This window comes from Cyprinodon variegatus, unplaced genomic scaffold, assembly GCF_000732505.1.
Source record: "Cyprinodon variegatus isolate N-32 unplaced genomic scaffold, C_variegatus-1.0 Scaffold1163, whole genome shotgun sequence".
Lineage (NCBI taxonomy): Eukaryota > Metazoa > Chordata > Actinopteri > Cyprinodontiformes > Cyprinodontidae > Cyprinodon > Cyprinodon variegatus.
This window is the reverse complement of record NW_015151616.1, coordinates 29,817-51,940: the sequence shown is the minus strand read 5'-3', so window position 1 is coordinate 51,940 and position 22,124 is coordinate 29,817. Positions and strand designations below refer to the sequence as shown.

General features: G+C 37.1%; 2 protein-coding genes across 2 annotated transcripts in view; one reads left to right on the top strand and one right to left on the bottom strand.

The window, feature by feature from the left end:
- Positions 1-1,165: 1,165 nt before the first annotated feature.
- On the bottom strand, positions 1,166-11,781 carry LOC107101867 (serine/arginine-rich splicing factor 11-like). The gene is made up of 12 exons (XM_015400946.1): positions 11,440-11,781; positions 10,316-10,449; positions 5,415-5,524; positions 3,578-3,667; positions 3,431-3,477; positions 3,217-3,350; positions 2,692-2,773; positions 2,497-2,610; positions 2,249-2,338; positions 2,072-2,143; positions 1,831-1,993; positions 1,166-1,749 (listed from the first exon to the last, which is right to left on the bottom strand). Exons 1-12 carry the CDS (start codon positions 11,559-11,561, stop codon positions 1,552-1,554), a joined length of 1,356 nt encoding a protein of 451 aa, XP_015256432.1. The 5' UTR covers positions 11,562-11,781; the 3' UTR covers positions 1,166-1,551.
- Positions 11,782-13,365: 1,584 nt separating this feature from the next.
- The window catches only part of xxylt1 (xyloside xylosyltransferase 1), a 31,046-nt gene continuing 22,287 nt past the window's right edge, over positions 13,366-22,124 (top strand). Inside the window, exons 1-3 of the mRNA XM_015400948.1 lie at positions 13,366-13,491; positions 14,323-14,933; positions 19,915-20,062. Of these exons, the coding sequence (XP_015256434.1) occupies positions 14,409-14,933; positions 19,915-20,062 (673 nt within the window). The 5' untranslated portion in view covers positions 13,366-13,491; positions 14,323-14,408. The remainder of the gene's footprint in view (positions 13,492-14,322; positions 14,934-19,914; positions 20,063-22,124) is intronic.

Here is a 22,124-nt window from a genome sequence, read left to right as displayed (position 1 = left end):
CTCTTCTTCTGTTGTTTCAAAACTGTTGTTCTGTTTTGGAACACTCTTCTTCTGTTGTTTCAAAACGTTTGTTGTACCTGTATCTGTATCTATGTGTCTTTCTATTTCTGTATTAGTGATGTTAAAAGTATCAACACTCAAAAAAGTATCGATTCTGAAAAGTTGTATCCGGATAAAATACTCATTTCGATACAGTGCTACCACCAGTGGCACCTAAACAGTCAATCATTTTATGCACAGATTAGAGGGAAATGCACTTTTTGAACACTGTGTGACAGAATAATTCTGTGCACTTTTTGGTTTCAGACTTTTCTCTGTAACAGGTGCAGCTGCTGAGAATTATTTTTGTTTTATAACTGGTTTTGCTAGTGTTATTGTTATGTGTGTAAAGCATAGCCAAGGAAGGAACACTTAATTTTGTAAGTTTTATATCAAGCTTGCTTAATATTGTGCACAGCATACAACCTCAAAATATTGTTTATTGTATTTATCTATTTATTGTATTTTGTTTATTAATGAAAAAAAATATGTTGAATTTTGGAGTCGTTTTTATCCGTGTGGTATTGAAAATGACATTGAGTAACGAATATTTTACTTAGTATCGGTATCGAGTTGAAAAGTTTAGTATCGTGAAAACTCTACAAGATGATCACATTTTTCCATCAGCTACATTTAAAATGCGTTAAACGTGGCCTTAAAACCCACCTTTTTAGGAGAGCTTTTAAATAAACTCTTTTCTTTTTTACTTATTGTCTTTGATTATTTTATATTTTTTACTTTTTTATTTCTCATGTGCACCATGTTTTTATTTAGCACTTACCTGTTTTACTATGTAGCACTTTGGGATCTGTATAAATATAAAGTGCATTATAAGTCCTAAGTATTGTTATTATTAAAATGGCTCTTTAGTTCACTTGGTATTTTAAACAGTTTTTTTGCTTTCATTCTTTTGCTTGGTGCTCCCATTGGCTCCATCCTGGCCATGCTGGTAAATTTGGTCTGGAGCATGCATACATTATCAGGACGTAATGATGAATTCACTTTACCAGCAAAATGTATATAGTTTAGTTTAGTAAACCAACTTTTACTGATCTACCACAAGTAGAGCTCAAACCACTTTGTTTTCTCCCCCTTAAAATAAATATTTGGAAACAATTTTAATACATGATTAAAAGTTTATTTTCTGTTAAATTCTTACTTTGCCATAGTTTAAATGAAACATGGTGCTGATTGATGAATGACGATAGGAAAAGGATAAAATCCGGACAGGTATGATAGAAAACAAATCCTACTTAAAATACCGAATATTCTGCTTTTTGAAAATAAAAACAGCATTAAAACCAAAAATGAACATGATCTCCAAACAAATGGGGGATAAATTATAGTTTAAAATTTGGTTTTAGTCCCGATCTTTTCTCAATATCTGTACAAAAATGGTCCCATCTAGGCCGTCCGTCCTCGATGATTATTGTGTTAAAATCAAACCCTGCTAACGGCGATCATTATGTGGCCCATACAGGGAAAAGGACTCGGCAGACAGACAGGAAGTCTTTAGTCGCTCATTTCCATGTCCTCCTCGTGGTGATCGCCTCCATTCAGGTCGGATCTTTTAAAGGCTCGATGTGCGTCTCTCTCCACCTCCTCATGATCTTTGACAGACGACACAGAATCGGATTCGCTCCTCCCATCATCCTTCTCTCCTCTATCACTGTTATAGCCTTGCTCCTCCTCATCATAATCCCTTGTAACCTGTAACACATTTGAAGATTATACTGTGTATGAAGCTGAACGATTCCAAGATCTACAGCGTGGCTTCAGTCTGAGACATACTTTCACATCTTTCTCACTGTCGGATTTGCGGTCCCGCTCCTTGCCTTTGCTCTTCTTCTTCTTGCTGGTGGAGCGTTCTCGATCGTCTTTTGTGTGGTTCTTGTCTTCCCTCCTGTCCCGGTTCTTTTCACGCTCCTTGTCCTTCTTCTTTTCTTTCTTGTGGCTGTTAAATTAAAGTAACCAAGTATGTTTATTACTTATATTGGATTGGAATGGCCAAAATGGTGTGAATGAAACTCACCGTCCAGGGGAGGGAGACCTTGAGAGCCTTTTTCTTGGGGTCCTGGAAGCACTGAGACTTCGCCTGCGCCTCCTAAAAGCCACACAGCATTAGAAAGAAGTGACTGCTGAGCCCTAAAGTACAGAGATGAACTAGGATAGATGATGCTCAGTGAAGAACAGATGGGAGTTCACTCACCGACTGATGCTTGGAGACCTCCTGGCACTGCTGTAGCTTTTAGGGGGCGTCTTGGATCTTTTCTTTGTTTTTTCTTCTTTTCTCTTGTCCCTGTTAAATAAACAATTACACAAATTATCTAAAAGTCCCTCTGTGCTAGAAAGACTGATTTTGTCTTGACTGCAGCTGCAAGTCCTTTTCGAGTGAATCAGCTAAACAGCAGGAACACAGTCACAGATATGAAAAAGGAAAACAGTGAAGCCACTGACCTGGATCTACTGCGACGGCTTCTGTCTCGGGAGCGACTCCTCCTCCTTCTTGGGCTCTTAGACTTCCTCCGGCTCCGAGAATGAGAACTGCGTCTGGACCTGCTGTTTGAACTTCTGTGTCAAAATCAAAGATAAACGTGTGTTAAAGAATATAACCATGCTGATGGTAAAGGACAGAGGAAGGCTTTATTTTACCTGTGTTTTGATCTTGACCTAGACCGTTTGTGCCGTGACCTTGAACGCGATCTGGAACGCTTGCGTTTGTTATCTTTCTTACCTGCAGATATAAAAGGACAGATTTGCACATTTAAACCGTGAATGGAAACCTGGCTGCTCAACACAAGCAAACAACAATTTGATAGTATTAAAAATCCACCTAAAGCTCATTGAAACACATATTCTATATGTACATCTGAATCAGAAAAAACATCCAAAACTTTAACTTCAAGCATTTTTTTTTCAAACCATAAACTCTTGTATAATAGCTTCATCACAAACGAAATATTTTAAAATAAGATTTTTGTGCTTCAAGTGATATTTAGATTTTTTTTTAATTTTCATTAGCTCTAAGCCATAATAATCTAATATTTGCTTAATTCTATATCAACGTCTATTTAATTAACCTTTTATGAGTTCTTATCTTTGACTTATTCCAGACAAATGAATTTCCATGACGTTACAAAAAGATTGGAGGTGAGGAAACTTGAAAGCTGAACTCACTTCCAGGTTCGATGGCAGCAGAAATCAAAGACTGGGCTTCTCTGACTCTCTTCATCGCCTCTTCGATCTCCTTGTTGGCAGCATCCGCTTTAAGCCCCGGGGTCAGGTTTAATCCAGCCGCTAGTGGATTCAGTCTGAAAAGCAGTTCTTTAGATTTAAAATAATAAAAAGGGAATAAAACTGCAGATCTGAGTAGAAATTAGTGGTTTCTTACTTTGGGTCAATAGACTGCATAAGCTTCAGGAAGTCTGTAGAGAAAGCCTGAGAGAGAGAGAGAGAGAGAGAGATGAGAAAGACAATATTTTAGGAACAGAAATGATTTCCTTCCCATATCAGCACAATGACTGTAGTGGAAACACACCTGGGGGTTTATGTTGGGCCCTGCGATTCCCATCGCAGCTATCTGGTCCATAGTGGGAGCCCCCAGACCTCCAAATGGGGATGCGCCTATCTGCAGTGTTAAACATTTAACCAATCAGCACCAATTTTATTTTCATATTATCCACAGAAGAACCACTGACCAACTACCAGTCAGGTGGTTGTTTGAACAGCAGTTAGCTCCTTGTTTAGTTGAAAAAATTAAATAGAAGCACATCAATAATTTCCCCTGAATATGAATCAAATTCTGTGAAAAGTGTGCACTGCTCCATATGTTTGCTTTTACCCACAAGTCTACTAAGCTTACTGTGAAACACCAGAACCCAGAGTAGGACAATTAAAGACATAAGACCCATTGATGGCAGTCTGTATCCAGTGGAAATTAAAAACCCAGAAAAAAGAAAAAGAAAAAAAAAGATAAAATCAAGGAGTTTCAAAGATGACTGCCAAAACTTTCCAGGGCCATGAATCTATTTTTTTAATTCACAAACTTTAAAGAATTAAAGAACCTGTGGGAACTCTGTTGAAAAAAAGATTCCAAGGAATCCATGACTAAAATGCAACCTAAGGAAGATGTTTGACAGATCAGGATTTTCAATGCAAGGCAGGAGTTAAAGCTGCCCAGTCGGCGCCCTCCTCAGGTTAACTACGGGATTACTGCATTGGACTTCTGCTACTGGCTTAAGAACTGGTTATACTCGCTCAACAGTATGTTACAGTGAGCTTGTCGCAGATATTTTTGATTTACGCCCAATATTGAAGCATGGTCTGTGCTATGTTATTCCACGCCACAACACAAGAGGTTAAATCAGGAACTAGCTGTTGGTCTAGATACGGTGAAGAAGTGTCGGCGAGTTTGTGCAACAACGGAGGGACATGAGGGTGAAAAAGAGCGGGAATCCAGGTGGGAAAAGGGTCCCAGCGTTCTCGCGCAGCTCGCTCTTCTAGCTGGTCCATCTTCACGAGTCCTTTTCCACAATGGAGGTCATACAAACAAAACAAGCCGGTAAAGTACCAAACAGGAAACACAGAAAGTGAAGAGCGGATGTAGATTTGACTAATCAGAGGCCTCCTGTCTCGGTCACCTACAATTTTGAAGAGGTGCACAATTTTGAAGTGTCTACGGCAGGGGCATATCTACATTAACTGCGACACACACGCAGACAATCTGGTTTCTAAGTATAAATCAGCCTTCAGCAAGGAAAGTGATGTAATAGGAGAACTGATGCCAGCAGCTTTATTGGTTCACACTGGAAGAAAGGTGAGATCTAGATAAGTCATTTCTTCTTAAAATAAGTGCATTTGCTCTTGGATTAAGGAAGTAAAAGAGACATTTTGCCAATGGAAAAAGACAACTTGTACTTAAAATAAGAAAACACAATAGCATTGTCTTATTTCAAGTGCATGTTATCTAAATATTTTATTTTAAGAGTAAAAATACCCATTCCATTGGCAAACTATATCATTTACCTACTCAAATTAAGGGAAAATACACTCAATTTAAGATATTTTTACTTCTTTCTAGATCGTTTTTCTCGTTCACTAAGGGACAGACATTAGATCTAATGATTTTGTTATTATAGGACATGAAAATAAATCACGTTTTCAACATTAAACAATGTGATTAAATGCATTAAAATTGGATAAATACAAATCTGCATCGTCTCTCCGGTCAGATTTTGTGTCAGACAGTCGCATGACTTCAAGGCTACTGGAAAGAAAAACAATCCTCTCTAGGTTTGCTCTGCTCACCATGTCTGTATTGCTACAGTATCGCTATGCCGATACTCTGCTCTGGTAAAAGCAATAATAAAACTGACCGATGCCAGAGGATTAGGAGTTGGAAGAAGACCTCCTCCTGGCATCATCCCTGCTACAGCATTGGCTGGAGCCAGTAGAGACATCGCTTTGGATTCATCAGGAATGACTCCTGAAGGAAAAAAGAAAAGAAAGAACATTTCAGTGCATAATGAGGGAACAGAAACTATCAGCAATCAATAAGACAAGACTTGCAGACAAGCCACCTCAATAAAAATCCACTCTTTGTCTTGTCTGTAAATCTTGATGCCTGATTTTTCGTTGTGTGTGAGAGTGTAATTGTGGGATTAGTAGCTATGAGATCATAATCACAATACACACTGTGGTCAACACTGCCAAGATTTGATCACCTGTACTTGTTTTTTAAGTCATGAACCAAACGTTAGCAAGCACAGCCAGTTGTCCCATGGGATGTGCTCTCAAATTTCATTATAACCAAGCCACGCACGCCGGCTGCTTCGCTATAAAGCACACAAAAACATTGAGATACAAAACAAAAAAAACAAAACAAAAAAAACAAAACAAAGTTCATGATTTAGATGTGGAGACAAGGATACATTTCAACATCACATCCCATAACTTCAATAAAAAAACACTCAGTTTTACCTTTACCAGCTAAAAAGCACTTGCACTGGAAAAACAATCCAGACATAAGTAAAAATGTCTTAAATTAAGTGTATTTGCCCTTAATTTGAGTAGGTAAATGACATAGTTTTCCAATGGAATGAGTATTTTTACTCTGAAAATAAGATAATTAGATAATAGGCACTTGAAATTAAACAATGCTATTCTATTTTCTTATTCTAAGTGTAAATTGTCTTGTTCCATTGGCACGATGTCTCTTTTACTACCTTATTCCAAGAGCAAATGCACTTATTTTAAGAAAAAAAATGACTTATCTAGATGTTGATTTTTTTCCAGTGTAGCAACCACATTTCTGTAATGCTATTTAAACCAATGGTATGTTGAACGAAACGCTACACAAACAATCTGTCCTAAACAGTTCAGGGCTATCACAGGAATAATAATTAAAATATGTCCAAAGCTGATGGGAACCAAACCGTAAAATTAAAGAACAGATGATCGTCCATGGCTGTGTAATCTGAAAACAGGCTAATTTTAATCTGAAAAATTTCCTTTTTTTGAGAAACAGAGAGAGAGAGAGAGAGAGAGAGAGAGAGAGAGAGAGAGAGAGAGAGGGAGGGGGAGGGAGAGACATCTCACACACACTCACACACAGAAACAAACACTTGAGAAACAGGATAAGGCTGCGGAGGACAAAACTGTTGATGGCATTTTCAGCAGGGCCTGGAATATAGGGCTGGATGAACCAGGGAAAACAACTGGAAAACACAACAACAAAAGAAACACTACTGTTAAAAGTTAGAGTCAATCAACATGTTCAAGAGCAACGTACGGAGAGGGACTATTTCCAAAAGGCATTTTCACAGCCAAGCATTGCTTTAAGGCTTTATATGACTTGTGGAAATTTAAATTTGATGCAAAAGGAGTAAATTACAAACAAGAAGCCATGTATTACCAAGTGAAGCGTATGTGCTACTAATCAACATGATCAGAATTTATTATCAGGATAACTGTGTAGTTTTTTTTTTACTATATCAGAGCGTTTTCAGCTGATTAGAGCCCTCCCATCCTTTGATGCCCCAAAAACCTTTTTTCTAAATACCAAGGGTGCCTGGAAACAACAAACGCAACATTTAGATGAAGTGTTAAAACATTTTATCTAAATGAGGAGGTTCAGGCTAGAACCGTTCGTAAGAACAGATTCGTTCATAAATTGTTAGTATTTAGGAGAAAATGTTGCATTTAGGGCTGCAACTAACGAATATTTTAAAAATCAATGAATCGGCCGATTATTTTTTCGATTAATCGATGAATCTGACAAAAAATATTTTTTATATCAACCTCTTTATTCCAAAAAAAACATTTTAGACAGAACAAACAAGCACACAAGTACAGGTTGCTCATTAACTGTACTGATGCAATATGAAAAATAAATGTTTGTGTTAAAACTACGCAAACTTACATGAGAAATGTAGCTGTACATCCACAAAATATAGGGTACTTTGTTTCATAAAGTGCAAAAAAAGACAAGCATTTTTTTTTTAAAAGCCCCTAAGGGGTTCAAACAATAGGCCCCCCCATTTCAACAAATGAGTTTTTTTTTTTAGACTAGAAGAGTTCTGCCTTTTAAGACAGGAAAGTATAGCAGTTAAAGTTGCTACTTGAGAAAATACTGAACCATAGAGATAAAAATAGCCCTGTGATTCAAATTATAAATTGTATTTGGAATAAAAATGAGAGAACTAGGGGTGCTAAAAAACACATCCTCCAAAGACAGATATTTACATGGGAATGTGGCATATAATTAATTGACATATTACTGATCTTGCTGATTCTGCTTTACTTCCATAAATTGCAGGATCTTCTTTACTTTATCTTTGCCGGAAGATTTAAACTTTAAAAGCCTTGCCCTCATAATTTGCAAGTTAATTTATTTATAAAGGCTATTGTAATTATTGTGATCAATTTGCGCCGTCAATCCCGGCGCATGCGCGCTTCATTTGCAGTCTGGACGCTGAGGGTAAACATCCTGCGGCTCTGACTGCAGCGCTAAGAGGGACTCCTGCGGGAGAATGGGGTTGGGATGGGGCAGGGGCCTCACGGCAGCAGCTGCCGCTGGAGGACAAGATTAGGAACGATACATGCTTTCACGTAAGAGTCTCCAAAAGCCGCCAGTGACACCGTAAAAAGTCGCCAGATTTGTCGCTAGTCGCTTTTTTTGAAAAATAGTCGCTGAGGGGTCTGAAAAGTCGCTAAATATAGCGACAAAGTCGCTGAGTTGGCAACACTGCGCACCTGCGGCGCTGGCTCGCTCTGCCGTAATTTTTTTTTCTTCCCCCGTTTCAGTCAAGTGGCGGTGATGACGGCGGCGGCGGATGATGCAGTAATCGCGCAACACAACTAATCGATGATGAAATTCGTTGCCAACGCTTTTAAAAGTCGATATTTATCGATTCGTTGTTGCAGCCCTAGTTGCATTCACCATTTTTCTCTTATTTCTAATCTTCTCTCAGTGAAGTAGGAGTCTTACGCAATCAGTCAACTGTTATCCAAACCCAGTTTTTCACTAACTGAATACATTTGTTTAACTTAGAAGTATTTGTCCATTTTATTAGGCTACATAATTTTATATTATGCAACTCTGCAATTATAAATCAAAATTTTATTATATTGGTCACTACACCTGCAGCTGGCATGTTGGTATCCAGACAACACTGGTTTCATTTTTTTTTGTCATTTGGTCAAAAGAAACACGACTCAGAGATCAAGCTACTATTGAAGTAACATCTGGAACAGAAAATGGATGGAAAGTTCAGCAAAGCTCCTCTAATGGAGAGACTTGCATCATTTGACTCAATGGCAGCTCTTTGGCTTTATTATTACACTAAATGCAGAATAATTTGGTCTGTTTTGCCGAAAACATTTGATATGTTTATGCGTTATGAGAAAGATGGAGAGTACGATGAAGGGATGGCGGCGTGGTCTGGAGTTGTACAGTCCAGGTGTTTCATATGCTGCACCTCTTGCCTTAGTCAGTACTTTCCATTGACTGTTTTTGGATCAAATGGTTTTATAGCTCTTTGAATGCATTTCCTACTGCTTGGCTTTTTACTGGTCCTTTTAACTCTGATGTTTAGCTCTCAGCAGACCTCCATCCGCAACGTTTTTCTTCTACGTTTTTGTTGCCACCAACTTGTTCATTCACAGAGGGAAGTCGTGGTCTTATATGGAATGATAAGGGCAGTAATTACGTACATTCACCTTTCTTTTTAATAAAAAAAAAATTACTAAAGCTAACTGGATATTTGCCCAGCTTTTTATTAGACAATAATATATAACTAATAAATATTAATATCGTAAATATTTAACAGTGTAATTCGAATGATTTTCTAAATGACTAACAATTTGTTCTACGCAGGCCATGCTTTACTTAACATCCATCATAATCAGAAAAAAACTACTTTACTTGAGAAGTTGTGAAGCTGTGCAGCTATCAATTAGGAAAGATTGCCAATTATTTTGATGCAGGAAAAGAAAAGTGGATTGCCAATCCTGGTGCTATTATTATAATTGTTTTAAGAGGACTGCTTTCAGCCATCATAGAGAGGGTCTCTGCAAAATGACTTGTCCACTATGGAAAAGCACAACACAAATATCAGAGAGAAGTTTAGCTAAATGTGAGACATAGACACACGTGTACATTTCCCTTTAAATACCTTAAGATATCAAGTACTAAAAAAAACTGAAAAAAAAAAGAGTAAAAGTAAAATATGTTCAGATTCAATTCATTCTATCAATTATATCTTAAATCAGGGTTTATACAGGAATGAGTAACTCTTAACTTAATAAGCTTGTTAATGCTCTAAGAAATAATTTTAACGCCATCAACAAATACCCATGACTCTCATATACATATATAACACGGCAAAATCCTTCATAATTTTTACCATCGACAGGCTGCAGCCATGTCCTCAATTCCTCGTTTTCCAGACACTTGAAATTTGCATTTTCCCATTCCCTAGCCTTTTCTCCGCTTCAAGCTTCTTTTCCGAACACACATCTTTAAAATCAACTGAAAGCAGTTCGACGCAAACACGAGGAACCAGTTATATCTGACGAAACTGTTGGCATAAACTTTTTTTATTTAATTTTTTTTATAAAGCATTTTAAATGCCTCTATAATCACATTTAATGAGTTTTAATGCCCATTAGGGCCTTAATTTAAAAAACAATAATTTAATGACTTAATGACCCGTAAAAACCCTGTAAATATGAGAGACACAGACGTGAAGGCTAAAGAGACAGATCGGACACCCACCTTCGGCGAAAGGGACCACGATCAAGGCCCTGTCCACGAAGACGGTGTTGGTAAGATGCTGGGACACTCCGACAGACTCAGGCTCATTGAATTTTACAAAACAGACACGGGAAGTCACAGGCAAGGGAGAGTCACTGGAAGAAAATACAGATGTGTTGTGCAAAGAATACGAAATAGGAGAATAACATGCCCCTTTTCCACATGTTAGACCATGATGCTGGGAGAACTGATTAGTAGATTTCTGCTACAGAGTCCAGACAGTTTGAAGGTTACCAAAGGGACAGATTGCATATGTCTGCCAAACTTTGGTGTTTGGACAATAATATTTGTTGAGAAAAAAAAGGTCCAATTACCATTGTGTTTTATTTTATAGCTCTTTCACATTATATACATTTTATCTAATCTTATTATAGATGCAGACCTGATTCAGCCAGCTGTCATATATGAGAGCATTGGCTATTAGAATCCATATTACATTATTTTATTTGGCAGATCTATTTGGGACCTACAGTATGATGGTTATGGAACATATAATCTAAAAATTATATAATAAAATAAAATACAACCGAGACCAATTAATAATTTATTTGATAAGGAACACAACACAGCTCTGATTTTACCAAAGGTGAAACATTATGAACTGGGGATCTTAATATAAATTTATATTTACTCATTCTGGAAATAGTAGATTAATACTGACGTTATTGTCAAAGATCAATAAAAAATTACAGTTATGTCGTTAGTTTATACAATATTAGTTTATTAGTCTGAAACTTCTGATGAGTTCAGGAAGTACTGTTTTATTTTGGTAACAAAAAGCAACAAATCATACATTTTCTAAATTAGAACGTTCTTTATATAAATAAATGGCACAATTTATGCGAGTTACAGGGAAATAATATACACATTTTAAATTTTTAGTAGTCGTCTTGTTTTAATGCGTATATACAATTTAAATATGGGTTTATCAGCTTCGATTAGGATGTTTTTACGCCAAGTGGCGCGAGGCGGTAAAGTGTTAGCATTAGCATACAGGATAGCCAGGCCTGGCGTTGATGCTACAGGCCTGAGCAGCGACGGTCAAGCTAAAGGGACACAACAGGACCGTAGTTCTGAATACTCACTCAGGTGGAAAAAGCTTTAGCTCCTCTATAGTTCCGAGGAACCCAAACAGAGTCCTCATTTGCTCGGACGTTGTGCTCGGTGAGACGTTTGTCACCTGGATGACTTGAGTGTTGGAGCTCATCTTTGCGAGCGCTAACCAAGCTAGCCAGTCCGGAGCTAGGCGCGTGCAGTCAACTCACTATTAGAGCAAATATTAACGCTCGGAGTTTAAAAGTCAAAAGGCCTCTATGAAACACTGCATTTTTTTTTATCTCCGTAGGAGTGAATAATGTAGATGGTTTCTACAGAAAGAGAGACAATGCAGCTGAAGGGACAAGCGATGCTCTGATGCTGCATTCAGGGACACTTTGTCATGTTTGTAGTTGTCAGTGTTATAAATTTGTAATAAATCTAAATAATCCCGTTTATGCTGGGACTTATGTACGGGACAGACAGTGTTATAATTTTTTTTAACATTGCTGTGAAAGAAAGAAAAATTTAAAATTTCAGTTGTTTGTTTTTTTTAGTTTCATCACCACCATATTTAGCATATTAGGCATACTCTGAATTTTCAGCGTTCTTGTTTTATTCTGTTTTCTGGTCTCGATAAAACAAAACCAAACATAATTCTAACAGTCAAGCTTGGAGGTTTGGACATAATGCTTTGGGTGTTTAAAAAAAAAAAACCCAGCTGGACAGGCAGTCTAATTGAACTAAATTCAGTTATAAATAACACTATATTCAGATTCTGAGTAACAGCACTTTAGACTTCAGAGACACTTGGGCTAATTTGGACGTATCAGCAGTAGTGAGGAAAAGCTCAGCTGACCAAAATATTAATGCTGTGGGGTAGACTGGTCATAGTCCTGCCTTGAATCAAATGGAGGGAGCTACTACAAAGATTAGACTGAAAACAAAGATAACTTGGTGAATCAGTCAAATGTTAATTTAAAAAAAGGCAAAAAGATTATAAGGATTTATAAGAAGCATTTGTCTTTTTTAAAATAAAGAATATTTTCTTAAATATGCCTAATTGTCATTATATTGGATGTGTTTTTCTTCCAAATGTATATAAAAAACATATTTTCAGATTGATACACCTTATATATGTGCATTGTCCTGATATTATGCTTTTGAAGATTCTGTTATTCTGGTCATATTCATTTCAAAGTCTTGTTAGCTTTTTGTGAGATAAATGTATGTCTATCCTATTTAAAAAAAAAAAAAAAAAAAAACTAGGTCAGGGGTCTGCTGTTTTCCAGGGCAAGGACCCCTTAACTGATGGCGGGATGGAGGGGGGACCCCCTAATTATATATATTGTATGAAACTGTGTTATATCAAATTGGTCCTATAGTTACTCTATTACATATGGAGTAATGTAACAAAAGTAATTTGGCCCTGGGATTATTAAAATATTTCTGATTCTGATTCCTCGTTAATGGGACAGGTGTTGTGAATGAAACGGTGCCCAGTTTAAAAGAGCTCCAGTGTGTCGCTGAATGTGTGCATTGATGACTGAAAGACATCTTCTGCCTCCATTTATCTGTTTACTACAGTGTGTTGAATTCATATATTTAAAGATATTTCAATTAGTGGAAAAATTGCAGGGGAATATAAAAAAAAGTCTAATCAACCAAAACATTTGTGATCCCCATACAGTACCTCGGACCCCCTTTTGAAAACCTCTGCCCTAGCTGGTTTAAAGACTGCTTTTATTCTAATTTCGTAGCAGTAATGATAATTATTTCTATTTTTGAGACAAAGTTCGTGACCAAAGATGTAAAACAAAAGAGAGACAGTATTTCCCCCTTCAATTAGTTTACTTAAACTAATCAAGTTGGGGTAATAAATATTACCCAAACCTAGTTAACGCAGTATTTAAGCAATAAACGTCATAATTCGGACGGTACGTAAAGTCAACACGGCTCTAGTGGGCGTGGCTTGGAGTGCTTGATGCTACACTGTTAGCAAGCGGCGGGTTCTGCTTTTGCTGACATTTCAGCATGTGCCCAGATTGAAATCTCAAAACAAGGAATTATATAAAGACCGCGAAATGTGCAGAGCGACACAGGTATGGAAAGATGTCAATCAGTTTCAATATATATGTGATATATTACCATACCAGCAGAGCCGAACCTTAGCGACTCTGATCTGGGGGCAAATCTGCTAACATTGCAGCTCCCTTGTCAACAAGTGGAGGTGCATTATTATATTATATTTAACTGCACAACATTGTCTGGTGCTTTTAACATGCATACACCTTTTGCTGCTGCATGCACAGTTTATTAAACTCATCTCTGTCTGGATATCATTATTATTAGTATTATCTAAGTGAAACTTTAGTTCATGCTGCTGGATTGTTTTAAATGCATTTCATATACAAAGCATCTTGTTGTTTAACGTTATGCAGACAAATCTGTCATAACTGAACAGAGCAGACTGCAGAGAAACAAACCTGCACATTGAAAGATGATAGAGAGAGATGGTTTAACACATTTAAAATATCTGAACACTGGCTGTGTGCTGTTTCCATTGTGGCATAACTGCAGTGTTTTAAAAGGCACTTAAAAAAAACCCCATAAAAATGTGAGTTATATTTTTATATAGCAAATAAGGAAAAATAATTGAATATCTTAATGCTTTGAAACAGTAAGTGAAGTCATTTATTTATTTTCATTCATTAATATGTTATTTTCACCCAAAATAAGATATTATGGACCTCCTTTGTCGTGCTGGTCTAATAAATAGATTTTTTTTCTTCTTCAAGAGGTTACTTTTTTTTTCTTCATATCCCCTGTTAAATATGATAATAAAACAATGTGAAAGATCTAAGCATTGATCATTTTTGCTTATAGGACACTGATTTGATGCTTAATTGAAAACCGTATTTTTTTCCTTCCAGGGAGCTTTTGGAAAGTTATGAAGTCCAAAAAGCAGGGAATGGTGTTGCCACCTAAACGTCACTTCACATGACTCTAACTGGTGAATATGGGATTCTTAAGACTGGTGGCCAGAATCATGGGAAGGATCAGCACATTCAGATCCTACCAGTTTGTATTGCTACTGGCTGCCACATTTGCTGTAATAGCTTTTTACTACTTTGGCTCTGAGAGGAACAGCTTCTCCAGCACCACTAAGAGGATAAGGCAGACCCATGCCAACACCAACAGAAATGATGCCGACCTCACCGTGGACACCAGGATCTCACACCTTCCCGCATCTGATGAGCGAAGAGGGAACGAGCTGAATGCGGGAAGTGACTTTTTCCGCTCCAGAAAAGGTGGCTCTGACACTGGAGGCCTGCGCTACCATGTGCTCATGATGTTCACCAAGGTGGACAGGAGCAGAAGCCTGCAGGAGAAATTCAGGGTGGCCATGTTGTCAATGGCAAAACATGCGCATTTCCTGGAAGGTGAAGTATTGGTGCTTCATTTTGTGAGTGATCCAGCCAGCCAAGAGCTGGGCCAGAGGATGCTGCAAGAGTTTCTACAGGATGCAACGTTTAAATATGAGGTGAGTGGTATCTTTAGTGTCCTTTTAAAGTTTCCAATAAATGTGTTATCAAGGCAACTATATAACAGGTACTTTATGTAAGACACACACTGCCTGATTGACAAATGGAAGGAGGGAAAAATATTTGTGGTTTGGGACGGCAACCTCAACCCAGTAAAATATGATGCGGAATGTAAACAATAGAGAAAGGAATGACTGATGTCCAGAGATGGAACGCATGAACTGCTTTTAAATAAGGGTCTACTATTGGAAAAGTTTTCGTTTGATCCGTGGGGTGAATGAAGTCATGAATTATAGTTAAAGCATAAAAGCGAAGCAACAAGAATCGTCTCATTTTTGTAGCAGCGATTGAATACTAGCAATAAGCGTTCAGCTAAGCATGATGAGCTGAAATGAGAGGAAGAACCAAATGTACATAATTATGATGAGTAATCCACTGATTCATTCATTTAGAGGGAGTTTGTATGGAAAACTGTTGCTCTGTTTTATTTGAATTAGTAAGTATTTGCACAGCTGTCAGAAACCTTGGATGAGGATGTGGATCTTTTATTAGAGATCATCCTCACCCCTTTTGAAAATGTAGAAAAAAATAAGTATTCTGGGAAATAAATGATCTGTAAAGCGCTGCAGATGAACGCTAGACTGGGGAGTGCAAAGAACTCTCCTATTGCTGTAACTAAGCAGGTTCTCAGAAGGGATGACGGACGCTGGAAATGATAACTTAATCAGCAGCCATCTCCTTCCCACTCTGAGGCTTTCACAGAACAGCTGTATTTATACTGGCAGTGAACTGCATAAAGAGCTTTGTTTTGTTCTATCACATAAACTGTTGAGTTCAGCAGGTTGGATAACCTGAGGAAGTTTGAGAGATAAAAAAAAAAGTGTATGAATTAGGTTGGCTTTGTATTTTTCAGACATGTCCAATATTATATGTCTGCAGAGGCTAGGCAATACTTGGAATAATCCAGGAGAATCTGAGCTCAAATCATGAGTTCTGGGCATGCAGCTTAAAACTGAGCCACTAGGTGGCAGTAATTACCTGCTTGGTAAACCCATCACCAGTGAGAGGAATGCAGCTTGTTTACACTGTTCTTCCTGCCAAAAATGAGGATTATGTTCCTGGTCTGTTTGGCAAAATGTCCCTTCCAGTTTGTCCTTTGTATCCTTTTCATAGCTAGGCATCATAAATTACTCCAATGTCTTCACTAAGAGCTAGAAACCTTTTCTTTTTTTTACTTCTGTTTTTTTTATTCCTGGAATACTCAGATTATTCTCAGCATAGCATCCTGGCTGTTCAAAAACTGAAAGATGGATTTTTGTCTTGTGGTTAAAATACTGCTGTAGGCTTGAACCCTGCTGTAGGGTTCCTGTTTGATTTGGTTTTTAGCTAAAGAAGAGCTACTTTAGGTCTTATAATAATAAAAATGTTGCTTTAACCATAAAATTATACCGTTTTTTTTAATAATGAGAATATATCTATTTATAAATTGTATTTTAGAAGAAACTACTCCAAATCTAATAAAAACATGGAGCCTTGTTTGTTTTAGTGTTACACCCTGTAAGGTCGCTTTCAAACATGGCTGATGTTGAGCTGTACAATGGAAGCTGTGCAGTCATCAGACAGACAGTCCTCAGCTGTAGGCGTATCTACACACCTACACATGCATCAGCTATCTAAAGGAGATTAAACAGGACTCATAAAAGTCTGTAATCTGACTTCATGGTTTTTCCAGGTTTAGAAAAGGGTTGAGAAAATGGGTTTCCCAGCTTTAGTCTGTCCTATTCACTAAAAGCGGTATCAGTGATGAATCAGGTTATCCATCCAGTTACTTATATGTCCGTCCGTCTGGTAAAGGGGACAAAACAGGTTCTAACATCCTATCTAAACTAGGATTTTGCAACTAGCAAAAAAATAAATAAAACTGGGCTGAACTTATAACTATCTCAGAGTGCTAAAAAACAACAGTAAAACCGTAATAACTGTAGTTTAAAGATTAAATATCAAGAATAAAACCTGGAAAAGTTGGCCATCCCCATCTAATAGACCCTAGTTTGACATCAAACTGCAATCTGTGGACCTAAAAGAGTCCTCTTTTACAAAAACATGATTTTCATCCATCCTGACTCGGCTCAATTAAGAAATACATATTTTTAACAGGGAATATGTTGAAACCAATCAGATGTGTCCTTCGTTTCAGCCAATCACATGAACATACCCCATTTTGGCGATATTGCTAAGTTAATCACAAAAACATGTTCACAGCGATGTATGCAGTGAGGTTCACAGACCGATTAGTTTGTAAATCAAGATATTTTTTGTATTCATCCTATGCATTGTGTGGATCATGTGTGTGTTTGTGAATTTTGAGGCTCTTTCTCCACACTAAATGCCTATATTCATCTCACTATCTCTTTCACAACCTCTGCTTCACCCAAAATAACGCAAACAAGTTTGGCCTATATTAATTATTACAACATCATTGGGCTTCATTGGGAGTCTGTGGAGGAATAATGGAGAGAAAAATTAAATCTTGTTTCTTTTCACGGGCTCCATGATGGTTTTCTGTTCTCTACTGGTTAAAGATATTGAAGTTTTGTTTGTTCATACACTTGTCAATACTTGTTCAGGCAGGATGTTTTCTGTTTTTGTCTGTTTACGTAAAGATCGTCTGCAGTCCTGCTGAAATGATCTGTCCTGATGACTTTTATTTTTTCCTCCACATGTTGTGGAACATGAAATAGATCTCTATATATGCAAAGTTCTGGCAGTGTAGAAATGCAAACATCCAGAAATACTAATAAGGGGAGTCCTCAGAGTCTGAGTGATAAAATGCTGACATCCTTGTTGGTTCATCTTCTAGAACCTCCAGAGCCACCTGTGTCTCTCTGATTCTTTCAATGTGGCACTATTGAAATTTTAACTATCACGGAAAGGGTTTTTTGTATTATCATGCATTTATGCACAGGTTTTTTTTTTTTTAGCTTTACCTATATGCTTTATTTTTTCAGTAAGACTACTGATTATTCTTTATCTTTCATGTTAATGGTTGCTCCATCAGCTTGCCTTAATCTAAATGAGTTTTTCCTTTTGTAAAAATAATTAACGATCATCTTTAATTCTGAATTAATAAAAGAGAACCATCTAACCTTTAATTTTCCAGGCTTTTCATATTTTTACTTTACTTTCTTCTGGCTGTTGACACCTTTTTATTTTGTAGCAGCAGTAGAAGAAATGTCTCTCTGAGTTGAAAAGGTTGCAGACTCCCGATCTATAACTTCATGCCTTATAATTACTCACCATCCAGGAATTAAAGGACAACACAGCGGTTATGCAACATATTTTTAGCTCCATGACTTCCCTGCTGCAAAAATTTTGTGAAGCACTTGACATTTTCAGCAGACGGCCTGCAGAGTCACGCTAGCCTGCAGCTGTGCTCATTACTGCTGCATGTTCTTCATAAAACACCCTACATATACAGACACTAATGATGAGCTCTGAAGCACAGAGCTGAGATACGATTCTTGGTGTAATTAAAAAAAACAAAACTTGCATCTGATAATTGTATGAATATCTGCTATGTAAAATGGAAATAAATAAATTCATGCATGCTTTTTGAGTTGTAAGTTTAATAAGTACATTTTAAATCCAACAGGGAACAAGAATAATAATAACTGGACTGTTAACAAACTTTCTCTCTGCAATTACAAACACTCTGTCCTTAAAAAAAAAAAGCATTTCTGCTCAGACCAGGAAGGAAAAAAAAAAAAACAGCAGCTGAGAAGCAGGGCTTTGCTATCAACTATGGTTGCCAAGTTTGGACTGCTTTAATAAAAAATGTCTGTTTTTGGCTCAGCTTTTGTTAAACAATAACAGTCATAGTTTTTCCTGTAAGTAAAAGTAGAGCTGGTGATATGGACTCTTATCGAAATATTTGGTACTATTGTGATAATGATAAAAATAGGGCTGTAACTAATGATCATTTTTTTAAATCCATTAATCTGTTGATTATTTTTTCGATTAATAATCGAAAAGCCAAGGGTTCCTTAAAGAAGATTTTTTTTTTAACTGAATTAAAGCAGGTGAAACTGGAGCTGCTAATAGAGCATATTGACAGAAAATATATATATTTTTTTATCTTAATGCACAGTTAATGTATACTCAATTACTAAATTATTTGACAATTATTTCGATAATGGACTAATCATGATTAATCCGATTAATTGTTTCAGAAAGTTAGAATAAAAAAAACATTTTCATGAAATCCTTGCCGTCTTTCTAAGGTAACTTTATGGCTGCATGCTACTGCAATCATAGCTCCACAATCACAGATACCCCTCTTGAAAAATAAAAGAATTTAAAATGAGCTTCTCCAGGAAGAAGTTATGTCTCTAAACATCACATAAAAACTGCTTTTAATCATATTCTTTAGACTAATAAAGTCACATTAAAAGTTATTTAAATTCACTCATATGTTTGTTAGTTTTCAAACTAAATAGTTTATTTTTTAAATTTAGACAACAAAATTATTTTCCTGACTAGCAATTTATCACGATAACGATAAATGATATAAGTGACCACCTGTTAGTAAAAGTTAAAAAAAAAATTCAAATAGCACCAACTTAGTGTTAGAGCTAATTGATTGTAAGTTGCCACAGTTTGTTCTAATTTATACTATATGAGTTTGAATTAAGCGGTTACTGTATATTAAAAATGTCCATTCATCAAAACATCCCTCCACAAAAGACTTTGGGGTGAAACAGATAAAATTATTTGGTTTCTTTAAGTTACTTGCTTTTGAGGAAGGAATCCGACTCAATACCGATGATTTATCAACGTCACGAAGCATTTTCACTTTTCCCAGTGATGTTTGTTACCTTGCTTGGCAAACTAATGACGGCTAAGGACAGAAAAACGCTGTTGGTCTGTTTGTGCATATATCCTACTGCGGTTAATTAATAACGATATTGATTGTTTCCTCAGATCATCTTCCACAATGTGGTGGAGCTGACCCAGAAGCTGTTCCCCATTGTGGAGGCCATGCAGAAGTACTTCAGCGCAGGCTCTGGAGCTTACTACAGCGACTCCATCTTCTTCCTGTCTGTAGCCATGCATCACATCATGCCTGAAAGTAAGATCAGACTTTTCTTCCATTTGCAACCATGCAGGTTTATCTCAGAAGGCAGGTTAGCTGTGTTGGAGTTCTCTAATTAAACTGATTATTCTCTTTGTATATTTTCAAGAAGAAACCTTTTATGATTTCTCTCTGGCTGAGTGCTTCGTATTCAGTCACTTCTCTAATTTAGGCGGTGAACAGCTGGAAAAAACAGCATGGCCAGGTATCTAAGAGACACGTGGCGAAGTGCGGAGGCCCTGGAGAGAGAGGAAGGAAGGATGTGCTCTGTCGCTGCTGCCCACATTAGAGCCCCCTGGGCTGGTGTCAGCAGTGATCTGTCCTCTGTTGTGCACTGTTTTGGCTCACTTCAATAGGGATGCAGCATGGGGCATCGCTCCAAAGATAAACCACACTATTGGGCTTTGAGGTTTCAGTCGATAGCATTCAGAGGCACACATGTGAAACCTGTCAGGTAGACAAAACACAATCCCAACTCACTAATAGTGACTGTGATGTAATTCTTGTATTTGGTGCAGTTTATTTATCTGGTCCAAATTCAGAACTAAAGTAAAGAGGAATAGTAATTTGTCTGTCTAACCTTTTCACAATCTCTGTTGCTCATGCACCTTTTTTCATTGTGATGTATTATGTGATGTAATATTTAGATTTTCAGGGTTTTCGTGACTTTTAACCAAAACATTTTTAAATAAACACTTGGAATACACTACTCCAAGTGTTACTGAAATGATCATATCACAGGAAGGTCCAAGTATTGGTTTGTTTGTAGTGTGAAAAACAGAAATGCCTGAAAATGTGGCTCTGCTCTGAATCTCTGAGCTAAGATGGTTTCTTATAATTTAGTCTGACAGCTGGAGCTGGTATTCTAGTACCAGACTGAACTCCTCCGCCTTTCTTGGTTTGTGCCTCAGAAAGCGGATGTTTTATTCCATTGCATGTGTTTTGATTTTAATTAAGGCGGAGTGATCAGGGAAGGCCGCTCCAGATCGTTAATCTTGTTGGTTTGGAACCAAGATGCTGGTTTATAAAACGTGTTTGGGAATGTCTTCTTTTAGTCCTAATATTTATTCTGCCGGAGAGACAATGACCTCTTCAAGTAGTTCCTCTGGCATGCATTTAATTGGCCCGACGCATCAAATGATGAGAAACGTCTCCACAGCGTGATTCCTCAGTCACCAGGCTGGGGCAGAAAAGAAAGGGACAGCCCCACCTTTATTCCCACTTAAAATGATCCACTGGTGTGTCACAGTGGGAGTGGAACAACATCATAAAGCATTTGACAGGAAGATGTAACCTAAAGCTAAGAAGTTTGCACGTTTTTTAGGATTCAGGTGAGAGTGAAGTGCATTGGAAGGTCTATAGAGGCGTCATCAGTTGCTGTTTGAGGGGAAGAAACATTTGCTCTTATGAAAACATGTTGCTCAGATTAAAGGGATGTTGTGCATTTTATTTAATATTCAGATTAATTGTGATTAATTAATTATTGACATAATAGTCAACTAATTTAGTAATTGATTTATCATTAACTAGAGTATAGAGACTGAAAAACACGCCTTTAGCTGACAGAGCGGCCCACTTAGAGTTGTAACTATACCATGATTTAAAAAAAATACATAAATATTTTGCATTTAAGATAAAAAAATAAAAATAAAAAAAGTTCATCCATCAATATGCTCTATCCAGAATGCCTCAAGTGAAAAAGTTTTCGTTTCACCTGGTTTGATTTCTTCAAAAGTCTTCTTTATGGAACCTTTTTCCTGTCCAATTATTAATCGAATAAATAATCGACAGATTCATCCATTTGCAAAATAATTGTTAGTTATAGCCCTAGCAAAAATCAAGTTTTGCTTTATTAAAATTACATATTTGGTGAAAGGCTTATAAAATCAGATAATACCAATCCAAATTCTGCATATGCACCATATATTTTTTTCAATGCTCTGAACTTCCATGTAAATCCCCCAGGCACGACGAGCAGAAATGGATTTCTTGAACTGATTTAATGAAGCCTCCAAATCTTCATTAGCACCGTGAAAACTGTACAGAACAATACAGTTGA